At 36.9% G+C, this 13,402-nt stretch overlaps 1 protein-coding gene and 1 long non-coding RNA gene across 3 annotated transcripts; both read left to right on the top strand.

Moving 5' to 3' along the window:
- Positions 1-5,069: 5,069 nt before the first annotated feature.
- On the top strand, positions 5,070-8,424 carry LOC113317503. 2 transcript variants are annotated; one of them, XR_003343588.1, is made up of 11 exons: positions 5,070-5,197; positions 5,293-5,530; positions 5,609-5,821; positions 5,918-6,010; positions 6,083-6,201; positions 6,327-6,593; positions 6,688-6,792; positions 6,896-6,952; positions 7,045-7,143; positions 7,428-7,718; positions 8,108-8,424. It is a non-coding gene; the product is annotated as an uncharacterized LOC113317503 (long non-coding RNA). The 2 variants fall into 2 exon arrangements; XR_003343589.1 differs by having other exon boundaries at positions 5,293-5,533.
- A 2,004-nt stretch (positions 8,425-10,428) lies between these two features.
- Positions 10,429-11,043, top strand: LOC113315836. The gene has a single exon (XM_026564086.1). It carries the CDS (start codon positions 10,429-10,431, stop codon positions 11,041-11,043), a length of 615 nt encoding a protein of 204 aa, XP_026419871.1.
- Positions 11,044-13,402: the final 2,359 nt, after the last annotated feature.

The following is a 13,402-nucleotide window of genomic DNA, read 5'->3' as shown; positions in this document are numbered from 1 at the left end:
TTTTCACAACAAGTTTAATTTAACACGCTAATATGGCATATCAACGGCTACGATTGAGCCTAAGTAAGATTAGATCCATGATCCATCAAAAGCACCTACGAAACATCAAAATACGTCACGTGGGGGGATTCTTCATGGGGTATTGGTCTGGTGGTCTATGGAAACATACCCCATGTGAAAAGTTAAAGTAGCGTGGCAGTTACAAAAGTTGGAGAAATAGTGGGCGCAACATAAAGGGATTTCCAGAAATGTCCCAATATCTCGCACTAACCCATCAACTCCGTCTCTCCATAACTCACGACTCCCACTACTTATAAATTGGCATTATGTATCCTAAATTACTATAAATAGGTTGCTCAACCTATTCAGAAGACATAACAAGCTTTCTTACCCAAAAAGCTCTGCATTCTTCCTAGTTTTCAATACCCAACACGCACAATTTAATATCATTGTCAATTTTTCAAAATTTTCTGCTTCCCTCCCCTGAGATCAACCGATCTTCCTCTCTATCATGACCGAAGCAGGACGGAACGGATATTATCGTGGTTTAGGCTTGTCCTGTTCGATTTTGATTTTCGAACCTAAAAACAAAGTACTACAGCGGTGCATTTGTTTTACCTGGAAGTAATTTTTAGGTACTAACAAGGAACTCGTTGATCTTTTATGGTATGTGTACTGGTTATGCATACCTTTCTGGTTTTTAAACCAACCGATCTTTTCCGATTTGCATACTAGGTATACGTACATTTCCTGGTTCACGATTAATTTGTATGGTATGGATACGGGGTACACGTACCAATAAGTCGCTGCCGAACTATAGTTATGCCGGTACGTATACTGGGTACATGTACCGCGGCTCTGGACTTATAACAGTTCTCCCAATATGTGGACTAGTATGCATATTGTCATGTATCCAGATTAACAGTAATTCTATATCTCACTAATAATCAATATGAAACATTCCCGAATAACATAAGTGACACATATCACTGTTCCAAGCTATTTTCAAATGATTAAATCTTGAATCCTGATTAGGTTATAAACAATAAATTTTTCTAAACCAAATTCATCAAGTATGAACAAATGTTCTTGAACTTAGTCATATTTCGAGAACTATATTCAAGATAAATTTGACTCAAATTTTTTATTATGCATGTACCGTCTAATTTAGTCATGCGACAATGTCTCAAAGATAGAAAGGTGAAAACATGAGATATAGGTGGTTCAGTCTTCACTTACCTTTTGATGTTGAAGTTCTCCAAAGCTCCTGTTGATCTTCGGCTTCAAACGGTAGAACGCAGTGATATCCGAATATCAACTGCACACTTCTATTCTAATCCGAGATTGAATAAATGTAGACTAGAAATCAAGATATAATTTTGACAACTAAAGTGGATAATAATCTTGAGATAGCAACGCTTGTGAGTTCGACCGAGCAATGCTCTAACAGAAGTCCATACTAATATGTTCCCAAGCTTGTTCTAGTATAGGAAGAGGTTGCAGGGGTCCACTGGGGGAGATAATTAAACACTTTATGTTGTTGGAAGATACCACACCCCAGTACATGTTGGATGATTTGCTTCTGCATGCCTATCCAGTAGAAGTATAATGTAGCATTCTGATAACTAGCTTGTTCCCCTGAGTGTCCACCGACCACAGAAGAATGTACAGATGTCATGATCTTCTGTCTTAAATTATCGTTTTAACCTACATAAATCCTCTCCTTGAATCTCAAAATGCCTTGCTGGTAAGAGTAATCACCATCTTCTTTATCTTGAGTTAACATATTCAGAATCAATTCTTGGGCTAGGGGGTCTTCAGTATAAATTTCTTGTATTTCTTTCAACCAACTGGGTTGTACCATGGTTGTTGATGATGGTTTTTAACTTAGGTAGAAAACTGTAAAGGTCTGTCTACCTGACCCGGCATCAGGAGTAGTAGACCTTTACATGTCTACATTGCGTAAAAAATTTAAGAGATATATCGGAAAATTGGGGAGAGTCTGTGCCTCTCTTCATGTATACATATAGCTATGTTTATGAGTTTCTCCTGGCTGAACTCAAAAATATATGTATGTATATGTATAAAAGTGTTCAATGCGTAATGTAGTACCTACATATGTAAAATTATCAGAACAGTATTGGTGCATGTTGTAATAATCCCAGGTGTTAAAATATTTTATCATGAAAACTCAAGCTCCTTGAAGAATTGCTCACTAGTATAGAGCCCAATGAGCACTTATTTAGTGTTGTGTTCCCAGCTGAACTGTTGATACTGACATGATATTCATGTTCATTCTCAGCTGAATAACATGAAATTTCCGGAGAGCCTGAATTCATATATACATGAAAGGCACCGCAAGTCGTGCCAACAAGAGCAGGTGTGCTACTCGTAAGAGTAGCCAAAAAATTAATGATTTTGTTAAACGTGCAAAATCCATCTAATTTAATCAATTTTGTGTCAATACACAAAATTTAATTATTTGACCTAATTTACCAACTCACAAAATTTGATTTTTTCCCTAAAATGGATCATGTAGGATATCTTGATTCGTATTGGTCAAAGACGAAACCTAGGCAAGCTAGGAAGTAGCCTATCATAGGACTGGTAGGAGTAAAATCCTAATGGATGTTGGAAAACCAAATTAAAAGGATACCTGACTGACTATGTCAATCACGGGAAGGTGCACGACCGGGCCACTTGGCCGGTCAATTTATCCCGCCTCACACCTCTTTTGGCCGATCGTCCATGCTCTATGTTAGCTACTGCATACTCCCCTTCTTAACCGACCAATCGAATCGGTCCTAGCCTACAGGCTCCGTCCTAAATTTTCGACCAAAGTAGGTTGGTCGAGCTGCTTAATTTTTATTAAGGATTAAATCTTGGCCGTCCAAGTTAGTCGCAAACTAATCACGACCACCCAACTTGGCCAGTTGATTTGGATAACCTAAATCCTTACATGCTCGTTAAATAAGGTGCCATCGTGACTACCAGTCACCCACCTATTATCCTGACCAACCAGAACGCTCGTAGCCTACATGTGTCGCTTCCAATGGTCGTCCAAAGTAGGCTAGTCGAGCGGCTACGCTTTATTTAAAATTTGATCTTAACCGCCCAAGATAGTCGCAAAGCAGTCACGACCAACCATCTTGGCCAGTCAGTTTGGCTATCTTATGTCTCTTTATGGTCGGTTGATCAGGAGCCATAATGAATACATGTCGCTCGTCCATTATTCTGGCCAATCGGATCACTAGTATCCTACATGCTCCGCTTCCAGTGATTGGATAAAATGAGCTAGTCGAGCTCATTACTTTTATTAAGGAACTTAATCCTGACCGACCAAGTACGTCGCGAAGCAGTCACGACCATCCAACTTGGACGGTCAGTTATGTTAGCTTAACTCCTTCCTTACATAACCAAGCAAGCTTCATAATGATCACCGCTCGCACCTCTACCTTTTCAGCCAAGAAGAACACTCCTAGTCTACATACTCTGCTCTCAGTAGCTAGCCGAAGTAGGATAGTCGAGTTACTTCAAAAACCCTATGTTTACCTCTGTCTCTATGTTTACCTTTGTTGTTCACTAACGTAGGAATCCCAAACGTCTTAGTTTTGGCGCTTGCAGTAGAAAGGTTTAGTTAACTCTTACGGAGAATGAAACGGATGACAATTCTTTAGTAATTTGTCTTCATAACACTTATCGTATGTCTGTATAACACTTCGAAAGGGTAAGTGGATTAACTGATTTTGAGCTCTACCAGTTTAACCGATTGCCTGGCTCATGTTTGATCTGTCTCATTTGACCGAAAGATAGTACTGAGAAGTTCTGGAAGAGGCAAGGTGCTGCGCAGGCCAATCAACCAGTTGCCACTTTCAAGGGACACAACTAGTATAGACTAGAGACGGCTGGAACAAGTAATCATGATTTACTTTAGACTAATTTTCTCATCGATCAGTACCCTACTACTGCTTGTCTTTTTCCTTACTAATATTTCAAAAAAATAAAGATGTGACCTGGTTTTAGTGCTTTGGATACTAAAGCAACATGTTCTAGAAAACAAAACATTTTTAGGTGGAAGTTATATCAGTGGTGTCATGTATCTTTAACCCTTATATTTGATAAGCTATTTAATCCAGCCATATAAGTCACTTGTGTCGAAAGTGCCTGACATCTATTGAGCTTAAGAAGTAACTTTACTACTGTCTGGTTGCAAGTAGATGGGCAAGTTTGTTGTACATGATTATTTGGAAAACTATATGCATATACTTGCTTAATTTTAGATTTAATGACATGCATTGGTATTTAATATTTTGGGTCAATAGTGACTTGTGTAGTTATAGCTCGTTTTCTAAATGAATTGCGGTGTCATTGTTTTGTTGCGAAAACTAGCGGGTATTATTGACTCCGGTACATAACGGAAGGTGATAAGAGTATGCTTTTTTTTGCACTATGGTCTGAGAGCGGTCATTATAGAGCCAACAATTGAATTCTAAAACTTAGGATATCTTTAGAATCAACCTAACAAGGTATAACTCACATTAAAATACAGGAAGTAAGAGTCCTTTAGGGGCGTGGCTAGAATCTTATGGTCTGTTTTAGGTTGTTTTATTATTGCGCTGCTAGAATCTTATGGTCTATTAGATATTTTTTATGCAATTGCGGCTTGGTATGTTTTGCGGTTAAGGTAGAATTTGAGTGGTAGATGTACATGCATGGGAGAATTGAAAGAGAGGTAGCATAACTAATAACTAGACCCCTGTATTCTCTTTTAGACTCCAATGTGAACTGCTGTGAAAATGCTACTGACTTTCCTCTTTTTCCTTTTTGTATAATGCTGAAAATTATTATAATTATGATGCAGAAAATAGGGTCATCATTTTTTCATGATTAGGATATAAAAGTATGATATACTTGACCCCTGTATTCTCCTTAGGCTTATTCAGTCTCTATGTTTTCCATCTGGCTACCCAAATATGTTTATCTTTTTTTTTTCTTTTTCAACTATGGTTAGTTGTCAAGTTCATTCGCAGTAATGGATAAGTCGTGGATAATAGAAGATAGGACATCTGATGCATATATTAACGGAGTTTGGTCAGTGACTAACTTGCCTGTGTTATATTAAGTACAACAAGCATGGAGTTTGAGCAACCAGTCATACATGATGATAGTGCAGAAGATATGGAGACAACCATGGATTGTAAGTTACTTGCATGCTCTATGTTGTAATTGCTTTCGATTTTAATGTTGTTTTATCACTGCATAAGACTTTTTTATGCATTTTGAATTAAATAGCTGAACCACGATGGAAAGTGCACGTCGAGGCCCTACAACTCTATCAAAGGCTTTTAAAAGGAGCAAAGGATTGAAAAAGCTAGTTGAGTACAACGAGCGTGGCCAGCCAGTAGGACTTGCCGCAACTCAGCTGTGGGGTTATATGGGAGTCTTGGAACAACACATGGTTCCTATCATTCACGAGAAGTGGAGTAAGGTTCCAAGGAGTTTGAAAGATAAGATCTGGTGTTGCTTAGAGGTAGTTGGTATAATTTTGGTTACAATCTATTATAAGATCTATGGATTTTTGTATCTAATGTTTAATTGTGTATTTCAGGGGAAATTCGTTTTACAGCCCCAAAACAAGAGAAATTTGATCCAAAATGTAGGGGCTCTATGGAGATCCTTTAAAAGCAGGTTGACTAGGAAGTACATTATGCCATTCAAAGACCAGGCAGATCTCCATGTCAATCCACCGGCGATGTACAAATTTATTGACAAAAGGCATTGGGAGGCTTTTGTAAAGACAAGATTGAGTACAAATTTCCAGGTATATATGATAGTCAAATATTTTCCTAGCTAATTTGTAGAATTTGTAAGAAGTTGTCGGACTAATCTCACATATGTTATACCCAATTTCTTAAAGGTTCGCCGTGAAATCCTGTCGACAAGGCGGAAGAAAAACTTATATCCTCATAGGTTAAGCCGAAAAGGATATGCAGGTCTTATGGAGCAATTGGTATGTAATATGGGGTTTCTCATATTTCTAGACACCATTGTCCATAATCTAATGTGTCTTTGTTGCTAGCAGAAAATAAAAGAGAGCTTTCTTCTGATGGCCTGGATAGGAGCATCTTGTGGAAGAAAGCTAGGGAAGATAAAAACGGGATCATTCCACATGAGGCTACCAAGGAAAGAGCCGAGACAATTGTAAGATAAAACAAATGAAGTAATAATATTTACTTTGATTCGTTTGCTGCCTCGTTGGTTACAATGGACCCTAATTCTCACTGGTATTTTTTCTATATGGAATTGTTTTCTCTCTTAAATTGTAGGACAAGTTGACCGAACAGGTGAAAGAAGGTTCCCTAGTCACAAGCGGCAGCATTGATATCCTAACACTTGCTTTAGGAACTGCTGAACAGTCTGGAAATGTTAGAGGCATGGGAAAGTTTGTTTCACAGGGATCTTACTTCCATACTGCGCGACCAAAGATGCAGGAGGAAAGAGAGGCAAGATTGAGGGTGGAAGCTGAACTTTGTTAAACGAAGCAAAGACTAGCTCGTGTAGAAGAACAATTAGCTCTTGTGCTCCAAACAAAGGTAACTTTGGAGTGTGGGTTCATGGTAATATTGTTGATGACTTCATGTGGTTTGATATGTTTGAACACATAGCTCTTGCTCCTATATTATGCAGGGTGGATCTGCACCAAGTTGCCACAGTGCAAATACAGAATCAAGCTCAGAAAGCGAGAGGATTTCACGCCTAGAAGCTCAACTTTCCATCTTCATGGGGATTCAAGTAAGTTGCATGTGGAACAGTAGGTTGAATTATGCTTAGATGATGAAGTAATTAAGTTCTTTATTAATGTTTTCTTATTATGTTATTGGTGATATGTTAACAGGGAGCTGAAGCCTCGATATACACACATCAAAACCATTCAGCTGCGAGCAAACCTTCAGTAAGCATAAACTCCTTACATAGGAGATAATTGGCTTTAGATTTAGTTATGCATCTCTTAGAATGTTCATTATTCCTGATTTTTTATCGTAGTCGTCAGCTGGTTCTTCACCAAAAATGGTCAAGGATAGTGAGGACAAGGGTGTCGACGATGAGATCAATCAAAAGATACGTAATGTTGGAATTGGGAAGGTTAGTGTGCCAGATTGCTTATACTATGGCCTTGCTAATTTGTGAATTTGAAACTTCTGCATCATTAAGTGTATATTTTAGTGTTTGTCAATGTTTTCTCCTCCTGATGAACAGAGTCTTGAATTAGTATTTTAAAAGGTGTTATCCAAAGGAAAGGTGTTTCATTTTGTGTTGCATATTTTACGTAAACAGAAAGGTGTTTCTTTTGTGTTATTTCTCTTTTCATTATTCTTTGGTTTGCATCCACATCTATTCTGAGCAGTTGATCCGTTTTCTGAATACAGGGAAAATCTTGTATAATGTGCCTGGAAACTTCTGGTTCATCTATTGATGTGGCTAAAGGAAAGATCTTTCGTTCAAAGAGCTCTGACATGTTACACAACGTCCGTATTGGTAAAGGAAATGTGTGTGTACTTGCAGAAGTGGCATTAAAGCCAAGCTTTTGTCTTCCCATTCCTCTTAAAGGCGAAGAGGAAATATTCCTTCTAGGAGAGGCGGAGAAATATCATGTTGCATGGCCTAAAAAGTTGGTGATAAAAGGAAAAAAAGGCTAAAAAGTTCATGCAGTGTTAAAGGTACATACTCCCTTTTGATAGTTGCATTATAATGTTATTACATTACCCCATGACCTCGCAGGGTAACAAAGAACAATGGTAGTAATTAATGGCAGTAGATCATGAGTATTAATGATATGTTTGTTATGGACTGTAAGCTCTTAGCTGAGAAAACTCGTTGATACCCAGTTGATTAATTTGTCTTAGACTCTTAGCTGAGGAAACTGGAACCAATGCATTTGTTTTTTCTAACCAATGCATATGAATTAAAGGCACTAGCACATGCACTAGCTCACTGGAAGTAGATCAGGTCTTTTAACAAAGTCGAGTCAAGGGATTGATTGGTTATAATCTTAACGAACCAATGCATTTTCAGGTCTTTTAACCAATGCATTTGTTTTTCTTAACAGGTGGAGGATGAGTTAAATAGTCTGAATAATAACGTTTCAGATAAGTTGGAGGGGATAGGACATGGACGAAGTTTCCTTTCCTATTCATTTGGATGACTGAGATTTCCCCTTTTGGATGCGTACTAGTATATGGTTTCAATTTCAGTAGCTATACAATGTATGGTCAGGGGAATTTGCAACTTAAATTTGCATTTGCAGTTTAAAGTAGAACTATTACAGTAGAAATGTGTAAAACTGTAATTTTTAGCTATACAGTGTATGGTCAGACTCTTAACTGAGAAATGAATTTGGTTCAGGCATTGGATGAGTTTGATTCAGATATTGTTTCCTTTTTATATCAGTTTTTGGATTTGAGTTACAGGTGCAGAAATGGTATGGGATCACACTTTGGGTTACTGTTTGCAGGGTAGATTTGGGTTGAAAACTTAGAGGAAAGATCACAACTTTTAAAACCTTGTCTTTTAAAAACCTGTCTTTAGATCTCAACTTTTCAAAACTTTATGTTCTTTGAACAGGGGAAGATCACATTTTTCATTGCAGGAAAGTTGTTATCTATAAATCACCCTTTAGATTATACTGGCAAAGATCACAAACATCCAATACTTAGATCACACTTTTTAAGAATGATCTATGTATGTTTTTGTTGTAGTGTCTAGAACCATTTTTTATCCTACTACAAATTGACGACCACAGTGGGAGATTAATCTCTCGATTACAAAATCAATTCCCGAAACCTTTCAATTTCTCAATTTCTCAAAATGGTCAATCTTAGGAATGGTTCAGAAACCCTCCATCCTAATTTTAATTCTCCCAATACCGACAATATCTCTCATATTATTCCAGAATTCATTCTATTAGAGCATAGCTCGGTTGAACCCACCAAGCGTTTGTATGTCAAGTTTGGTTGTCATATTTTAGTGAATCAATCAGCGCTTGATTATATACTAGATCATGCATAATCAGCGCTCCTAAATGCGGTGTACTTCCGTTAGGCCAGATTGCTTTGATGTGCTTTCGGCTGGGAATGGCGCAATAGACTATAATGGGCAAGTAAGCAATATTAGAATAGGTATTGGTGTCAAGTGATCTGTCTTATTTGTCTTAGAAGCAGCCAACTAGAACAGGGAATTTTCTTTCTTCTTCTGACCGGGGTGACTCAAAAACCTAGAATAAAGAGAGTGACATTCACAGGCGCTGATTGGCTGGCTATTTATCTTTTCCCTCCGTCCCTATCAAAACACTACAATTAGAGATAACTGGAAATGTTACTATTTGCGCCTTTAGGTCTCGTTGAATTCCATTCACGTGTCGCGCCTTTAAGGTGACTCTTTCCTAGGCTTTGAGTTCTAAAAGCCCTCCTTTTATAACATCATTAGTGAAAACTCGCTACACTCATGAGATCATAGAAAAGAAGGCATAACAAAAGCAGATAAACAACAGGAAAATAAAAGAAACACCACACTACTTGAAGAGCATAGTACAGGGGCGCCCTCGTTTACTGGGTAGTTTGTTCCTTTCGTTTGTAGTTTGATTATATACTAAAGTGTGGACTGGCTCCATTACTGGTGATTTTACAGTGGCTTCAGCTGTGGAATGCATAAGAAAGAAATATCCAAAGCAGAAATGGATTAAACAGGTATGGCATTCCTCTGTACACCTAGTGTGTCAAGTAATGTGTGGAAAATCGTCAGATATGCATGTCCCGCTGATGAAAACATGAGAAAAGGGAAATTTAGTTTAGCCTCCAGATGTGCTTTTTGCAGAAAAGATGAAGAATCCCTAGAACATATTCTATGGCATTGTGACTTTAGTGAAATAATATGGAAATGGTTGGGTGATATGTTCAGTTTTATTAACCCCAAATCCCTTGATGAAGTTCTAAAAACTGCAAAAGGTAAAAGGGAACATTATTTAAATACCCCTAAAAATTCGCCATTTAAAATATACCCTTATTCAATTTTTAAAAATACCCCTACCTTCTGAAAAGTGGAAGCAACTAGCACAAGCTGCTTCCAGAAGTGGACGCAACTAGCACAATTTGCTTCAAGAAGTGGCGCAACTTTATACAAGTTGCTTCCAAAAAGTGGAAGCAACTTTCTTAAATTGACTTCAAAAAAATTATTTTTTACCCCTTGGGGGTATTTGTGCAAGGTCAACAAAAGTGGAGGGTATTTATAACATTCCCACAAGGTAAAAGTCCTGCAGTGAAGGAAATATGGAAGATTGCATCTTTTATCATTGTGCAAGAATTGTGGTTTCTGAGAAATAGATGTGTGTATGATAATGAAAAAGCTCATGCTAACAATCTTATGACAAAAATCATGAAGTTCATTACAGAATGTGAAGTGAGAATGTCAACTCCAATGTGGAACTCAACATATGATTTGCAGGTGTTAAAGAAATTTGGATTCAGCTGCAGAAAAGTAAAAACCTCAAGAGTCCAGGAAGTCTTTTTCACATTACCAGAAATGAATTACTTGCTACTATGTTGTGATGGGGCATCAAAAGGCAATCCAGGTTCTGCTGGATTTGGTTTTATTGGAAGAAACAGTAATGGAGATTATCTGATAGCTATGGCAGGTGGTTTAGGAGTGGCTACTAACTATTATGCAGAAGTCATGGCCATTTTATGTGCAGGGGAATGGGCTATTCAACATGGCTTCTTTCAACTGATCTTCAGAACATATTCTCAATCAGTAATTGAAGCTTTTAAATCCCAGAAAATGCCTTGGTTTGCTATTTCAAGGTGGAAAATTTGTTTAAGTATCAGAGACTGGAGATTCATTCACACTTATAGAGAAGTGAATTTCTTAGCTGATTCACTGGCAAAAAAGGGAGCTGATCTTCAAAGAGGTGAAAACATCATTTACATTCACAGACCAGCTTTTCTATCTCCCATGGAAAATGATCAACAAACTTACTATAGATTTAGATAGTTTTTCTGCAATAATGTAAGCTCAGTGGGCTTTTCGGTTTTTTTTTTTTTTTGTAACTTTATAGTCCTTATTGGGCTTTCTTTTTGTAAACCTATTTTGGAACATTTTTGGTAATCAATAAAAATATTATTATCGAGCAAGAAAAAAGATTATATACTGGAGAACTTCGTATAGGTTAGCTTGAAAGTGTTAGGATATGAGACATACAAGTATTACATGAAGACTTGAAGAATGAGAAGAAATATGGAGCTATAACGACAACATCATCCTTCCTCTTGAGGTTAGTAATATTTGCCTTGAACTGTTTCATTCCCTAAAGTATCTTTCAAGTCGTGCATATTGAAAACATAACTGCGAAGTTGTGTATGAAACTATAGTTAGACATAATAGAATACAATACAAGGTTTATTGTGTAACCATTAAACTTTGTATATAAGACATCGGCATGATCATATGAATGCTATTGTGATTATGTATGGGTATGAGTGAAGATTTCATCTTAGGAAACAATGTTTTATATTCGTTTAAAGGAAGTAAGTTCATAAACTTGTTTTGTGAATCGAAAGGGAAATCGCTAGGCTTATTGGTATTGTTATTCATTGCAAATCTATTTTGAATTACCAATATGTGTGTTTAGTATAACCGCTCATAAACTTGTTTATGTATCTTGGTAAAACTATTCACAAGGACTGACTTATGTATTGGTATGACTTTTATTAGTGAAATCGATCTTAAGTAATCACTCAAGATAGTTTGATCTATGCCTTGTAACTAACAACTTTTATCTAGTCATTGGGGGAACCGATCCTAGTAAGAGGTGCAACAAATTTGCAAGAGGGAATCGATCCTTGTAAGAGGTGCAACACGTTTTTAGTAGACGGGGGAACCGATCCTATGAACATGTGCAACAAGTTTGTAGTTTTGGGGGAACTAATCCTATGGACATGTGCAGCCGAATACAAGTAGTTACCATAAGTTGTGGGGAACCTACTAGTACCTAGTCAACTTAATTTTGGTAACTAGCGTGACTATGCACAATACTCACATGGAGGTAGAGCCGAACTTGTTTTGGTAGAACCGTGAAACCCATAATTGGTGATTTGATAGGATAATCAATCACATAGTTCTTGGAATTCAGACGAACCAATTCTAAACTTGTTTGAAAGTGTGGAAAATCGTTTCCAAGACTGTAAGTATGAAAAAGGACTTGCAAAGTAAATATTTCGACATACTTTGAACATGTGCAATAACTCTTATCATTAATTGTTCAAAGATATTCCTTAATAGCTAAAGAAGAATCCCAGGATCGAAATAAATTGAGAATCTTTTAATTAAGGTTTCTTATTTTTTATATGTTATTTAATATCCAGCAATTAAATGCATATCTTTAGAAACTAATAATTAGTAATGTGCATTTACTGATTATAGGTTTTTCTATTGGGATTTTGGTCAAAATTTGGACAGTGCATTTTCAGGAATTATGAAAACCGATTTTGTGTTTATTGCATATCTTTGAGAATATTCGGTTTTGGAAATTCCTTGGTGTCCAAATTTCCTTGTCTATAAATATTGAAGTTTGCATTTCTAGCAAACTAATCCTCAGAGCCAGCAAAACTACCTAGTTGTGTTGTTACTGGTGGAGACGCCTATTCGGAGAGGAAAGTAACCTAATTAGGAGAAATATCTTACGACCGCTTAGTTTAAAGACTTCTTTGGAATTGAGAAGCTCTATTAGTACCGTTGGTGGGAAACTAGATAATTGCAGTTTATTATTAGTTTTCGATTGATTTGATTGACTAACGGTTGTTGAACTTTGATTGCACCTAGTTTGTTTATGCTTGAGAATCTTCTCTTCTGATATAAGATTCACTCAAACTAGATCGAAGTTTTGACGGGGATCTTTAGACTGTTTGTAGATCTAAAGACTTCTTGTGATAATCCAACGTTAACAAACTTCGTTCTGTGTGGATTGATCACAAGAGATTTAAGTTGATTGTGTGCAGGTGCTGATTGAAGATTAAAGAAGATTTGAAGACAAGAAGACTTTTTGGGTTCATAATCTTTGGTGTGCACAATACTTGTTTCGTCTGGAAAAGGATCCCACTATAATCGGTTTATCTTTGTGATAGATTGGATTGATTAGTTGAGTAGATCGGCATCAATACACTTCTTTGTGATTAATAATATTGATTGCATAGTCTAAAAATTACTTCGGTAGTTGTTGAGAGATTGATCTAAGGACCCGACAAAGGAGTTTATTGGTTAAATGGAAGATCCTTTGTCAAACTCATATCACGTTGTTTTAAAAGAGTTGTTACCGATCAGATTTGTTGTTCCTTTACTGTTTGGAATACGAACC

This window comes from Papaver somniferum, chromosome 10, assembly GCF_003573695.1.
Source record: "Papaver somniferum cultivar HN1 chromosome 10, ASM357369v1, whole genome shotgun sequence".
Classification (NCBI taxonomy): Eukaryota; Viridiplantae; Streptophyta; class Magnoliopsida; order Ranunculales; family Papaveraceae; genus Papaver; species Papaver somniferum.
The sequence above is the reverse complement of the archived record's forward strand: the minus strand, read 5'-3'. Positions and strand labels throughout refer to the sequence as shown.